Genomic DNA, 15,599 nt, shown 5'->3' on the forward strand with positions numbered 1-15,599 from the left:
CAGCGTGATTTGTGCACACCCCTGCCCCAACTCGTACGCTCGTACGCAAGTAACCAAGTGCTCTCTGTGTCACTTACTGGCTGCAGGTGTCAGCTAAATAGAAATATCGGTTTACCCCTGAGGGTAGCGAGCGACATGCCCCTGTCCTGTACTTAGCCTCAGCCGCATATTAGAAGCAGGAATGTAAACAATTAGTGCGAAAGATTCCTAATCACTATCTTACTACTTCATCTTTGAAAATCATCACCTTTTAACAATGAAATGCAACAATAACCATTACCCACCTTTTAAAAATGGCTAATCTATAGCAGTAAAATACTTTACATACAAATGAATATTTTGTATATTTTTCGTTCGACAGCCTTATAGGGCAGATTGTAGTGCCACATAGCAAGATCTTCAATACATATAAATGTCGATTGTGCGGCATTCTGTTCAGTCTGTCTTTCCCCAGATTTGTATTTCTCACATGCATTCACAACAATGTCACAAAGCATGCATTTCCCATGTCTGTGGTTGCGTTTCTATATCCCCCCCCCCCCCCCCCATCAGTTCTGTAACCTTCAAATATATGCGACTCTGATTCAAGCGTAAGCTGAATAAAAACATGTAGCTACGCACTCTCAGGAATATGAAATGTCAGGAGTACAGTTAGAAATCTGTTAGAAACATTGCAGCTGATAAGAAGCACACTTTGTGAACCCACAATGGATAAGGCGTTGGGAAGTGTGTGGATGAAAGCCAGAATAAAAGATTTGTTAAGAATACACTCAAATAAGGAGATTTGCACGTGAGCATTAGCCTGTCATGGCTTGAGAATCTGCCCAACATCCAAGGTAGGGGTGTGTAAATCTTGACTCTGCTCTGCATTTCGCCTGTTCCCCTCACATTACATGGGTTATTTCTGCGGGTTCTGGTTCCCAACTACATGCAGTTAGGCTAAGTGTCATCTCTACATTGCCAATGATGTTACGGATAACGGCATTCCGTCCAGCTTTGTGTGCTGTGCATCCTGGAAAAGGCCTCAGCCCTATGTGTTGGAAAACAAACAGCAGTAAGTCTCTCCTGGCCGTTGCTGTAAGCATTCACGTTATATCGAACACAAACTTCAACAAGATAATCGTGTGTCTTCTGCTCCATGGTCCAATCTGCCTTTGCTAGAAGGTTTAGTCGACTAACATGCAGATGGCAGAGATGAATAATGTCCCCTTAGGCACAGAGTTGTGGTTCTTCTTTACTCAAATATTATTTTGCTCAGATAATGAGTTTAACTGCATTAAAGCTCATTTTAATGTAAGGTTAGAGAAAAAAAAAGACTTCTCTATTGGAATTTTATTTTTTTCAAACGTGTACAAAATAAACACAAAATGAATAGCCACAGGACATCATATGATCATGTGGAAAGGGAGGTGAGAGAAAAAAAAAAAACACAAGAAACAACATTTCACATTATGCTTGTTTTTTTTTCCTCTACACAATTCAGCTTGAGTAAAATACAAGAAAGTACACAAACCCAAAAAAGCCATGACTGTGTACTGTAAGGCCACATCATTCCACAGCTCAAGTTTATACGATACACTTTTATGAAAGGCTCACAGTTTGTCACCACTCCCTGAAAACACAGCGTGCATTTAAAAAAAATAACGATATAAAAAATATTTAATGTCAACTTTAACTAGATACATCTGTTTATTTGTCGCCTTTATTAAAACATACATTTTTGGTACCACTGTGGAGGGACACGTGTACCTTTTCGAATGAGGAGGAGGCATCATCCCAGAAGAGGCTTGGGGCCATACATCGGCTAGCAAATACGCAGGATATCAGAATGTAAGGTGAACGTGCTGTATCAGTCTGAGAGGGAGGAATACTTAAAAAAAATGGCAAAAAAATAAACCCAAACACCCTGCCTGCCTCCGAAGTATTTACAGAACTCTTAAAAATGCAGTTTTCAATGCGGCTGACTTGACATAACCTCCGCCACGCAGAGGTGAAACAGCTATGTAGAAAGGCCCTGTATTTGAATCTTTGTTATTGTTTATGTCAATATGATAAACGCAGTGGGTCAGTAATGCGGGGGACACTGGAATTTAACCGTCAACACTATGTCATGCCTTGTACAACAGGTTGTGGTCATATTTTGCATTCAGAAACAGAAATCGCCACAAACTGTGCTTGGACCGGTTTGACTGGAAACGCTGGACATAGTGCTGCAGAGGCTGGAATCCGTGTGATGTCACATCCATGCCCATGAAATGTCATTTTTGCACTTGGCTTATTGTACATTTTGATCGCACCAGCTGTTGTACCCATATGTACCATTGGACCCTTCCACCGCTTCCAAATGCCAATATATGTTTATATATCTGATCCAAGTCATATTTGTCGCCACAAAACTATGCATTATGGGCAGGGGCGGATTAAGGTGCACAGAGGCCCCTAGGCTACAGTGGTCTGTGGGCCCCCCAACCCCGCCCCCCTCCGCGCCAATGGGGGCCCCCTTGCAGGCTGACACACGTGGGGCCCCTAGGCTTAAGCCATATCTAGCCTGTGCGTTAATCCGCCCCTGATTATGGGTTTCAACAGCTTGGATATTCGATTACCATTATCCAAGGGACTGTACGTCTGCAGTTTCATTCCAATCCAGCAGGTGGTGCACTTTCCCGCGCTTATCTGAAATTGCCAGCAATTTTAAACAATTACCACATAAAGCCACACAAGTCCCAAGTTTCCGTAACGCCGATTAGCAGAGTTTAGCACTGTGGCAATTAAAATACTCGACTTATCACTTCACATGTTCAACATGTGCCGTAGTTTTGTTTCACTGTTGGATTTTCACCCTGCGTTTACAGTAAATAAGGAAACAGCCTTAATTATTCGTGGTCAAAAACAGGAAATTAAAACAAAAATTAAAACGTGAGTATCGCAATTCCATTCGATCGGTGAAATAGACCAAAATACTGATTATTATTTTTTGGAAATCTGTTGGCTGATGGTGTTGTATTGCAGCCCTAACATGTACCAAAACTTTAACCTGAGAAGTTCTGGGAAATATTCGAGGTAGGAGACAAAGGAGTCGGCAAACTCCTTTACCTATCATCAGAATGTGCGGTACGGCTGGGTATGTCCAGGTTTGTCTAGAGCACAGCACAACTTTGTGAAAAAATTAATGAACCCTGGAATAATCTAGATTTCTGCAGATAATGTGAACCTCTTGGATAACGACCTGAATAGAAGGTAAACGAGGTTAGGCATGCATTTGACCTGCCCACACATAATGCAGCAACAGTTTTACATACGTAAATGACCAAAATACCGACAACTATGTACGTCGGATGAGCATAAAGTATTCCGTTAAGGATATTGCAAATAACAGAACTGCCACTAGTAACTAAATACAAGTTCACACACTTTTCCGTAACAGTTTAAACCATCTTTCCAATTCAGTTAAACCGTTTCATTTATTGGTTTAAGAGGCAATGATTCCAAATTCCAAGTGGTTCACGAACTTTTCCCTCACAACTGTAAATTAAGTGCCAAGTTTGCAGTCTAATGGAGGGGGAGGGGATACAAGAAAATTAAAAAGGGGACTGTCACAGTGATAAAAGGTCAGTCCCCGTCTCTTCCTCGGCAAAAGAAAATGGATGGGCCCCATTTTGTAGGACGCCAGTCCTTTTTAGTACAGTACATTCACTAAGCAGACTACAGTGCCTTCATATTCCTTTTAGAAATGTATTTCTAACACAACGATACTACGAACCACAAAGATGTCCAGCATGTTGAGAGATTAAACTTCACAGCTAATGACCCCCATCAGATGGCAATATAACCCCCCCCCCCCCCCCCAAGGAAAAAGAAATGAAGAACAGTGTTCTCCCGTGTGGCGATATGGAAGATTAAGACCACCTACCCCTAATAGATTCAATCATGCGGGGGAAAACACGAACCCATTTCGTCATTGCAGGTTGCTTGTTGGCCGTTTTGCCCATAAGACAAAAATTGCTTCTTAGTAAGGGAGCAAGAGGACAGACAGGGGGAGACCCTGATTCTGGTACCCTGGCCAGATGTGTCACTGTAAAAATTCTGCGCTGTTTACACAATGGGGATAGGCAGAGTTAAAAAAAAAAAAAAAAAGACAAATGAAAGGGAAAAAAAAAAAAAAGGTGGCTAAAAATATCCCAAGATTACGGAACCTTCTGCTGGCGTGAACCTTACTGACCAGCTGATACTCCAGCAGGGGTCACCTGAGCAAAACGAGTTTCCGAAAGTACAAAATGAAGGAAAACTGCCAGGCAGAAGTACGACGTAATCGCATTCGTACCCCTTTTGAGATACTACATTAAAATGCAAAAATTAAAGGCTGTTTTAAAAGAACCTTAGTTATTAATGTTTTTTTGTCTTCCTTTTTAAATAAACGACAGATTGTATGAAGCTAAGTAGTTTGGAATGACAGGCGGGCCCCGTAAAGGGGCGTGTCCCTGCATCTCGGAATGTGAGTGGTGTGGGCGGGCCTCTGGTGGGCGGGGCTACGCGGACTTCGTGACCCCGTCGGCCTCCTTGGCGGCCCACAGCTCTTTGTGCTGCCGGCGGCCGAAGCCTTCGTCGTAGTTGCCCTTGCTCTTGAACAGCTGCTGGTAGTGAGGCTTGCAGTAGAATTCGCCCTCCAGCGCTGCATAGGACCCCAGGCTGAAGGGGGGGGAAGAGAACAGGGGTGATGGACAATGGACATAAGGTCAGGTCAGGATGTATAGTAACCAGCACTCTCGGCCATGACCTAGCTCCTCAAACAGCACTTTCATATTCAGTTGCTATATGGGGGCGGGGCTTGCCTCTGTGACAAACTGGGGGGGGGGGGGGGGGGACCATCTGTTACTCACCCTCCCCAGCTCCCCATTACCATTAGAATAACTCATATTAAAATCACCGCATCCTACAGGAGTTACAGCTGCATTGGCAGTCCAAGTGTGGCCTTTGCCAAACAAGAAGCTTAACTGGATGGGCAAAGCAAAACTGAATCAGGTGCTTCTGGTATCGCACCAATGGCAGCGCAACATGAAACCCAACCAGAGCCAGAGTGTTGGGGTGTAGAACGTCTACCCCATTAAACTATCAGTTCAGCATTCGTCTAGCTAGACCAAGGAAGCATGCTACACCACCGGGGCCATGAATGTGCTCTGCAAGGCTCACCTCAGCTTGGTGTTGCAGTGCTTGCAGCAGAAACAGGTCGTGTGAAAGATCAGCTTGTCTGCCACCAGTCTCTCCATGGGGTAGACAGTCTTCTTGCAGGACGAGCATATCTCCTTCTGGGTCTTAAAGCTGAAGGACTGAACCGAAAAGGAAAAGGGACATCGCGTTAAAGAGACGCCACTCAGGTTAGCAAGGTTGACTTGGCTTGAAGGTTTACTCCGCATCACTTCTGTAGTTAGGGTACAGTTTTTGATTACATGATGAACAGTGGGCTTCAGTAATAAGGATCAAGGGGACTTGATGGGTGGTGGCTTCACCTTGGAGCGTTGCACAGGTTTGTCCTCTGGGGTGGTCCGGTCGTCCTGCAACAGGAGGAAGAAAAACCACTGGGTCAGGATCAGAAGATGGCCTTTGAGTCACCCTCCTGTGTTAGGCAGGGCACGTGCCGATGGGCTCCCACCCAAGAAAAAAAAAAGAATGACCCCTGCTTCTGGCTGCCATTCAGCCTCACTGCGATTCCCGGAGAAGTAAGCCGATCCCCAGCCCAGACAGCATCCTTCCCACTAAATCCACCCGTCAATCGCAGTATTGCCAAGGGAACGGAGTGTCGGATTTCTACTCCAGCCCACCAGAATGTCATGTGGACATGCTGGAAGCCGCAGATGAAAATGCCGAGTGACCTGAAACAACCACAAAATCTGCTCTACACAAAGCATGTCATATCCACCTCAACTGGGTTATGTTAATTTCATTATTTATGTTCGTTTTATTACTTCTGTCTAATCTGCTTTATGTTCAAAGCAGATTAATATATTACACATTTATCCTGCTGGATATTTGCTTTGGATAGAGACTCCAGGCCAATCACAACCTTGGATCCTAATGGAGCCTGGATATTCACTGAAGAACGTAGCACTCAAAATGTACAATGAGGTGGTCCTTTCCAGGAGCTTAACATGCGAGCCTCTCACCCTCCACTCAAGGACAGCCAGGTCCCCCCCCCGGACCTCTAAGCACCATCTGTCACGTGGCACCGGTTGTGCATGAACTTGCCCACAACGCAACAAGATTTAGATAAGCCCCCCCCCCCCCCCCATTCAAGCTATATTAAATCATTGCACCCTTGGAAGCGGCAAAAAACAGGGCAATATAAGAAAGGAATAAGTTATTGTTTGTTCAAGCATTCTGGTTATCGTGAGAGAGTATGAGACAGCGGATGACATAACGTCGACTGGCACAGCCGCACGCGGCTAGCTGAGGAATCCTTTGTTCGACGAGGGGTAATTAAATTTGCCCTATAGATTCCTCCCCCTCCAGGGCCGCTCTAAATGGGGTTCTCAGAGGTCCTCTCAGCTCTTGGTGGGCCCTGGATGGCAGCTGAAGCTCCCCCTTCCTCAAATGAAATGCCAGCCCCTTTCATTCCAAACCAGCGCTGGAGCTCCGCAATAAAAAAAGAGCAACAAAGGAGTAGAGATTAATATCCAGCAACAGGAAAAATCAATGCGCATCCAGAGCTGAATGCAAGCTCCATCAGACCAAGCTAATGAAGACTAATGCACCATTGCATCAATACAATGAATTCCACATCATAGGCACTGCCTTTATACTATTTTTCTGTGTGTCCAACACTCTAAACCCTAAATAGGAGGTTAGGATAGAAACATGGACCGTGGGGCAAAAGGTCTCAGTAAGCTTTTCAGATGACCTCAAGGGTCAGACTTATTGCCGGTCTCTCCGTCCGATTCTCATAACACTCCCTGAAGACGCAGGACACAACCTCTTTATTTGGTCATGTTTATTTTTAAAAGGGCCTTAAACAGCGCTTCCCCTTTCTTATTCTGGACTTGCTATTGGGCCGTTAAACAGTCTGATTCATGGATGTGGACTGTGTCCCGAAGGACGACCAGTCCAGGATATCTGAGTCACAATGAAAGTTTCCACATTTTCCACTTCAAGCACATCAGACGACCATGACGATGATCATGGCACCTGGGACCAAGACGTCAAATTCTTTTTTACCCTTAGTGAAAACATTTGATACAGACAAGCTAAAACAAACCACCTGGGATATGTCCCTTTAATGCTTTTCTGCTAAATAGCTGCGATTCCTGCAGCAGCCACATATATTGAGACAGCAAGTTTCAAATCCCAGAATGCAATGCACTCTTGTACCCTCAGAGAGACAAAAATCACTCTACGTTCCTCATCGAATCTCCAGCCATAGCCAGTACAGTATTAGAGCAACCAAGTTAAATGGGAAGGTCTTTATTTGAACAAAACAGAGAATGATCTAAAATAACCACAAAGATATAAAAAGCTTTTGGGTTATGAACGTGGAAGAAGCAGCTCCTTCTACCGATATTTAGTTCAATCATGCAAATGTGACAGCAAATTTTCTGTCTTGTCCACTCATAAATTTGCAGACTATGCGAGAGTCAGCCTTGACCGCTTAACTGAGGTGCACACATCCACTTTTTTTGGGGGGGAAAATCAGGCTATTAATGCCTCTTCGCAGGGAGGGGGCCTGAAAGTTCTTTAGCTATTCCCCAAACAAAGACAGCGTGCAGCACCTGCCCCTACAACACACGGCAAGCGGTTTGCCAGTGCTCCAGCTGGCAAAGAGGTTACCATTGCATCTTGAGGTTCCAGAATGAAAGGGGGGGGGGGGACTTCACACACGACCAGCAGCTGGCCTAACAAAACAGAATAGATCCGCAAAGGCGGCCAGGGATTGTGACTCAGCTGTAGATGTAGATAGTAAAATGACTAAGAGTCACGTCAGCAGAACCAGGGCGTTTTAATTAAATGTGGCAGAAGGCTTCCTATATGAAGCACAATGCCACTGTAAGAGTGACACATGTACTAATGACATTCAAGAAGAAGACAAGAACAAAATGTATACTGCATGCAACAAACCGGACATTCTCGCATGTCGAAACTTGAGCAACGTGGACGGAAGAGCTCTTCTTCCGACATGAAGGAACTTGACCGAACACGATTTCCTCATTGCTGAGGAGCAGTGCTACATGCAAGCACACACAAACAAGAAGAGTCCACCACACTGTGAAAACTAGCCACAATTACTTCCTGCCCGATCCCCACCTAACTTGAAGGAATGACCCACCCAAGCCTTCTACTCCACACCAGCACAACCATTAGGTCAAAAATGACGAGGTGTACCTCATGGGGACATATAAACTTTCACAAGGTGACATAACATTAAATACATTCAGAGTATTGCATCAAATAAGAAGCTAAACATCTACTGACTGGAATAAGATATCTGTAATAAGAGGATATCCACTTAAGCGACTGATTTTCATTCATAAAAAAGGGTAATAAACTGGAGAAAATGCAGTTAATAAACACTGGCAACACTGCAATGAGTAGTTTGACAAATAAACAATAAGTGTGTAATTCCCAGGAATGCCCCTACTGTAGTATCCTTGTACTTAACCTAACATCCATGCATTTATCTGTTTATCTAGTGTAGGGTCATAAGGTTTCAACTAACATGTACTCTGGTGTGTAAACTGGTAACTAGCAGCTAAACAGCACCATCGACCTCAAACCTCTGGGAGTAGGGGTCAGATTCCTACCTGCATCTGCTCACTTGTCAGTCAGTTGCTTTAATTTCCTCCCTTAGTCCAAAGACATGCAATATAGATGAACACACTCTAAACTGCCCTGAGTCGATTAGAAAATAGCTGTGGGAAATGGATGGACGTAAGCATAAAGCATCGTGATGAATGGATCAGCTGACCAGCAGTACGTCACACACAGTCAGTGGATTACCGCTAACGGTGGCAACGCCAATCAACGGAAGGGAATTGCAGGGACAGGGACGATGAGAATCAGCCAAATGCGGAAGACCAGGGGGCAGCATAGGATAGATGTCAAGGGGGGGTTTGTGAATACAAGCACAGACACGTCCCGCAGGGGCACCATTCCACCACTGACAAGCTTGAACTTTTCTACAGCAAAGAAATGCAAGCTATGTGACAAAACACTGAAATGTGCATTCATACATCCATCCTCGTAATAAAGCCGGGACTCAAAAATGGACATCTTGCTTTACCCCGAGTTTCCAATTGAACAATATCTCAATGTTGCTTACTCTGATAACTTGTCGGATTTAAGGTAGTCTGGGCCAAATGTAAGTGAAAAGATAAAGTCCATTTAAAATGGGTAAATTAAATCCTACAAGTTATTTGGCTATGCAAGAAATCCTGCTGGTAAATCCTGGTATTGCTATACTGGGCTTTCTGTACTGGAACTCCATTAACTTGTGTCTGACATCATTCCCAGTTCCAAAGATCTGACCTCCAAAGTAAATAGAACGCAGCCATATGTCCAGATCTAGATTTTGTTTTGTGGTGTTAAGAAAAAGAAACACAGGCAAAATGTCATTGTCTTTGTAAACATTTAAAATTCGATAGGTGGGAAACAAATCTGCTACATTAAGAATATTGACTTTAGACTAAAAATAATTATGATGATAATAATAAAATGCAAGGAGGATAAAGAGTGAGAATATGCAAAGATGAGCCACGACACAACAGAAACATCATCCCACCCACAACCTCACATCCCTTCACAAGCAAAAGGGTTTTTTTTTCCAAAATGGGGTTTGAAGTGGTTACATCGTTTAAACGGACCCCACGAACCTCCTATAGAGCAAAACCACAACAATGCAGAGGTGGATGCAAAGATGGCTGTCAACATTGTACCTGAAAGAAAATAAGTCTCAAGGAAAGAAATGAAAATTCTCTTGAGCCAGCATTTGGGGTAACACGTGTCACCTTACAAAAGCTGCTGATTCCCAGCAGTTATGATTTTCAGTTTTAATTGAGGTTGTATCCTGCCAGTAAAGCTGCTGTTGAGGTTTAAGAGAGGCACGGGTCACAGACAAGGATCTGAAACTGAGAAAAGAGCCACAGAACAAGAGCTAAAAGCCCTGCAGAAGTGAGTAATTACGTTAGTGCAACAAATGAGCAGCTCAAAGGCCATTTTCAATTCAGTGCCGTGTCGTTTGTAACGTACGGGGAACGTGACATTAAAAGCACGCAGCCATCTCTGCTGCAGACGACACCGTAGAATTCACATTCCTTAGTAGTAACAGGCAAGAGAAACTTCTGCAAGCATGGATAGCATCAAACACCCCTCAGATTACACAAAGCAGGACTTCAGAGAATTTAACTGATATTAATCAGGTACTGTGTACACAGGGATTGCCTCTGGCAAGGGCTCTCATTCTTTATGCATCTGATTAGGCTAAGGAACTGAGACAAGTCTGGTAGGAGAATCTGTACATGAAGGCCTGGGAAACTGGGAATCTAAATGAGAGTCCAGTATTTTGAGGGATGAAGGAGGTGAAAATGTACTTGTTACTCCAGATCTTCTGATAAAGGTTTAGTGATGTTTACGTCTAGGGACTGGGGAAAACCGTGGAATCAGACTTGAGCAGCATTCATAAAATACTCCTGCAATTATTTAGCAGTCCGCATAGAGGCATTATCATCATGGAATTTGGGAATGTCACCAGGTCCAGAGGGTGTCCCCAGCCCTGTAAAATGGTCACATATGTCCTGCCATGACTAACAATCATCAAACTTAGTGACGCCCACAAAATGGCTGCCTGTACCATTATGGATCCCTCAGCATCCTCATTTAGCCATAGACATCGTAGCTTGAACCCATCTAGATGTAGGAAAAGCACAAATCTTAATACTCACACCGTATTATTTACCCCACTGCTCAAGGGTACAGGTTTAGTGCTTCTTACATCAGATTATACATCTTTGTGCACTGATCTTGGATACAGGTGGTTTGCAAATGGCCACACATTGCCGTACTTCATTAGATTTGTTAAAATAATGGCATATTTTCACCGAGTCTGGGTCTCAGAGGTGCCGATTCATTTCTGTGGTAAATCTGAGGGTACCCTTTAACGGCGTTTAGCAACCTACCAGTCTAATGTCAGTCTATCCCTGTTGGTCAGCTTTAACTTTGAGCCTCAGTTCCTCTTTGGTGACACAGAGTGTTAGCACATGCTGCTGTGATTTGAGACAATCTCCCCTTGAAACATTAAATAACGAAAAATCAAAGTGTTGTCCACAGCTGCCACGACTGTAAAAATTTTGATAAGGGATGTAATGAGTTTAAGGCATACAGTACCTGAAGACCATAATATTGCTTTTAGAGCAGATCATGGTGTACATAGTCCTACTACTAAAAAGTTAGTCCAAAGAACTCATCCTCCCCAGCACGTACCATGAAAATACCACCTTATTCTTGCAGACTATGCGAACATGACCATATAATGAAACGACTATCCTCTCGAAAGGACTTCATCAGCACTGAAACTTCCTGATGGGTTTCGACATGCACATAGTGTAGAGATTTTTGTTATTACTTTTCAGGAAAAATGAAAAGCCTCTGGGGACAAATGCCTGAGCAAGAATAAAACTATCACCTCTCTCAAAAATAAAACCCGAGGTGAATGAGCAGCTGTAGTTGCTGAATAGACAGCAGGAAATAGGATGAACAACTCAGAGTAAAACTGGTCCAGAAAAACAAAATAAGTTTGTAAGTATTCCTAGGATTTTAGTATCCTAGTATTACTAATACTTTAATGTATGAATCTACGACAACCTCTCCCCGGGTTATGACATGGTTACGTTCCAATAAACCTACTGTACAGCAAAAATGCATTTTAATACAGTACACCTGACCTAGCAAATATCATAACCTAGCCTAACATAAAAATGCTTAGAACACTTACATTAGCCTACAGCTGGGCAAAATCATTACACAAAGCCTATTTTATAAAAATGTGAATCTCATGTTATTTATTGAATAATGTACTGAAAGTGAAAAACATACCTGTCGTAAAGTCAAAATATCGTAACACAGACCATATAATCCCGGGGAGCATCTGTACTTGAAAACAACTGACTCCATTGTATCATTCATAAGATGCTTCCTGTCAAAGGACTCAAACAAAACACCTCCATTTTCAGGACATTTAGTCTTTCGGCATAAAGTCTGCATTCATTGGGTCCTGGCTGGAGCAGTCACAGATTACCCCCCACCCCAAATCAACAAAGCCCCACTTGTAATTTCCAATCACTTCTGCATAAGGTAAGCAGATGGCCCAGTCAAGACAAAAAAAAAAAAAAAAAAACACAGAGTAGTAAGACCCCTGATAGTCAATTCAAGAGACACACGATGTCTGAAATCAACTTTGACTCCCGGAGGTTCCTGTGGGTAGGATCAAAGCAGAAAGCAAATTTTTAAGAATTGATTTGTTTAGCTGTATACAAACCAATGTCTTTCCACCACAACGTGGCTCATGACATCAATCTATTTAAAAAACACCCAAATCCATTTGAATAACCTACACAATTCAAGGTTACCTCATTCTCCAAATTGTGTGGCACGCCATCTAAACCAAAATCCTTCAGGATACAAATCATTTATAGAGAGAGTTTCCATTACATACCCCAATCTAACCCAGGAGTGTCAATTCCCAATCAATAATGGATAGGGTTAAAGTAATCGATTTGAAGGACCTCCGCAGTATTACAGGAACTGGACCCAGACTACAGAAAAGTATTAAACAAAAAAAGTGGCTTAGCTTGACGTCACCAAATTCCAAGATCGCCTCCAGAACTTTCGAACAGAATAACACAAAATAAGTAAAGCAACAGGGAAAACCAGTTTAATTGAAAGGGTATACTTCAATAGGCAATACTTCAAAAGGGTATACGTCCCAGATTTGGTGCCATCAGATTTCTGTCCTGAAAGTGCCCTCTGGGCAAACCAACAAACCAACAGTCCTGTTGCGTGCCAGTCGCGGCGTCGTGTTTTCCATTTTACTGCATGACGTCTGGAAAACTTAAAACAAAATGTATTAAGTTACTAGATTCTGATTTTTTGTTAATTTAAAGGTCTAAGTAAAAAAAAAAATTGTACCATCACCAGACTCCGATTCTCCTAACTGGTTTTCCTTGAACGAATTTGATATTTAGGCTACAAGGGGGAGCGGAACATGCCTAAACTACACGGGTTGGTACGATCTTTTGAAATCGAATCAAATCCGAATTGAGACGGGACAAGCCAATTTAAAACTCAAAATTGAAATTTACTATATAATATTTAAACAAAAAAAATGTCGCGACACCTGGACACTTGGCACATTGTTAGAGTAAGATCATCCGTTTATGTAACTGTTAGGCGATGCTGCAGTATAGCCTTAAAAGCCAAATCATGCATTAATTAAAGGGCGAGTTAAACGCCTGGAAGCCGCATCAGCAGCCGCGCCAGCGGCCGAGGGCGGTTCGGGATGCAGAGCAATTTGCAAACCCGAGAATCACAAGTCGGCATGTTATAAAACAGATTTAGTGTCAATAGCACAAATGCATCCCTCCCTCCTACCGGGAAAGGCGTGCACCCAAACAAGTCCGCATTGAGCTACTGTTTATTGTCTGAGATGTAATTGAAACCGGTGTCCGTTTTAACTTTACTTTAAACAGGTACAGGATATTCCGAATGCATCAGTCGCACTGCTTCGCATCGTGCACCCCTGGGTTTCTGTGCATCCTAAACATCTGCTCCCTGCTCCATCGCCCAGCGCGCAGGAGCCGCTCCTCCGGCCAAACGACAGCCAGCGACCCGCTTAACCAGATAAATGGACACCAGCAGCACCTCCCTTTACAAAGGAGAGGAAGGGGGGCTGCGCGGATCCGCATCGCTGTAGACACACCGGGGAGGCCGAAAACCCACTTACCATCTGTGTGTCCTTATCAAGGCAGGCAGTCTGTATAAAAACAATACGGTGCCCCAGTCCGCCTCGTATGCTCCACTCGATCCGCTTCCCTCTGTGTTTTTCCGGCAGGGCTCGCCACTCAAATGAATCAATTTCTTAGACTTGCTCGATCCCTTTTTTTTTTTTTTTTGTACTCTTTTTTTTTGATCAGCAGGATGTTGTTCGCCATTGGTCGGAATAACCACCCCCTTCCCCGTCTCCTATTCCTCCGCCCCCGCGCGCCGCTTTCCTTGTGTGACGAAAGAGGTTAAGATGGACTGCAGTGTGTGTTGTTTCCTTTGTTGTAATTTGCTCCGAATAAGGAATTTATAACGTATATGTAGTGCTTCCGTCTTAAATAGATGTATATGAAAAAGACGTTAAATTGCATAAATTTTCCATCCACTTAGTACAGACCTTTACTCCTGGCAGCATAGGGCACTAGGCAGGGGTACACCCTGGACTGGATGCACGCCCATTGCGCGCGCACTCACAATCACTCACTACGGACCATTTAGTGATACCGAAGTTGCCTTACTGCGTGTTTTGGACACCGGGAGGACACGAGAGTACCTGGAAAAAAAAACCTGCATAATCTACTAACTGAACCACCCAACATTTTGTTGTGCTAAATTACATTGTTAAATAACAGTGTGGTTTATTTGTCTGTTGTTTTTGTATGTTAACTTTGGGGAAGCTCGTTTTCATTTAAGTCGAAAGTACAGAGTGATATGTATTTTTTGGTCCAGTGATTTCCCTGTTTCGGCTCAGAGGTCCATTTATTATAACACGATTCTAAACATGACACAGGCCAACTAAATAGGCTCTGGCCCCCATGATCGTGCATAGGATGAGTGGGTAGGGAACATAGCTGGGATATGGTCTTGGACCCACATAGATTTAGTCCATTCGAATAAATAATGTGTTATAAGATACAGAACTCAGATATCGAACTGGAGAACACTTTATATGTGAAGACCAGCAGCTGAACTTCCACAGTACGACCAAAGAGCAGAGGTCTGGCCTCCAGGTCCAGTCCATGGAAAGATGTTCATAGCTCTCATTTCAAAAAGGGGGGGCAGTGCTAGTAAATGCATCCAGGGCAGAAAGCAGAGAAGGGGCCTGAGTAGGCATCACCAACCAGCATGGGAAACATTAGCTCTGTTCTAAGGATGTTTCTGAACTTTTGACCAGAAAACTACACCAGTATAGCCAGGTACAGAGATTTATTCAGAGGTGGACGAGTTTTCATGTGGCCCAGTGTGGCAGTGGAGACAAGGCACCAGAGACGGAAGCCTGGAAAAAATGCAAAATCTCTGCAGCAAAGCAGATAGTTATTCATGCAGTCAAGTTTCCAGCACCATGGTAAATTACTGCTCTCATTACCCAAAGTACGTCATGTGTTTGGCTTATTATAGGAAAACCAAAGTATACATTGATATTCAGTTATCATAAATTTGCACTTTTGTGGGCGTCACAAAACACATAAAGTTGGTTTCCAAGCAACAATTCCCAGGCAGACAAATGGATTTTAAAACGCTCACATTTATTTTCGAAATGTTTACGTAAATGCCTCCTGTTGACAGTAACATTAAACACGAAT

The 15,599-nt window shown here is 43.4% G+C and overlaps 1 protein-coding gene across 1 annotated transcript; it reads right to left on the reverse strand.

The window, feature by feature from the left end:
- Positions 1 to 1,317: 1,317 nt before the first annotated feature.
- On the reverse strand, positions 1,318 to 14,197 carry LOC111852840 (LIM domain-containing protein 2-like). The gene is made up of 4 exons (XM_023829143.2): positions 13,979 to 14,197; positions 5,505 to 5,549; positions 5,188 to 5,324; positions 1,318 to 4,686 (listed from the first exon to the last, which is right to left on the reverse strand). Exons 1-4 carry the CDS (start codon positions 13,979 to 13,981, stop codon positions 4,527 to 4,529), a joined length of 345 nt encoding a protein of 114 aa, XP_023684911.1. The 5' UTR covers positions 13,982 to 14,197; the 3' UTR covers positions 1,318 to 4,526.
- Positions 14,198 to 15,599: the final 1,402 nt, after the last annotated feature.

The sequence above is a fragment of the Paramormyrops kingsleyae genome, chromosome 22, assembly GCF_048594095.1.
Source record: "Paramormyrops kingsleyae isolate MSU_618 chromosome 22, PKINGS_0.4, whole genome shotgun sequence".
Lineage (NCBI taxonomy): Eukaryota > Metazoa > Chordata > Actinopteri > Osteoglossiformes > Mormyridae > Paramormyrops > Paramormyrops kingsleyae.

Excerpts from the sequence above, each read along its gene's own strand:
- LOC111852840 (XM_023829143.2), bottom strand. Across the intron at positions 5,325-5,504 it reads AACCTGTGCAACGCTCCAAG|TCCTTCAGCTTTAAGACCCA; the intron begins GTGAAGCCACCA and ends TTTTCGGTTCAG. Across the intron at positions 4,687-5,187 it reads CACTGCAACACCAAGCTGAG|CCTGGGGTCCTATGCAGCGC; the intron begins GTGAGCCTTGCA and ends CCCCCCCTTCAG.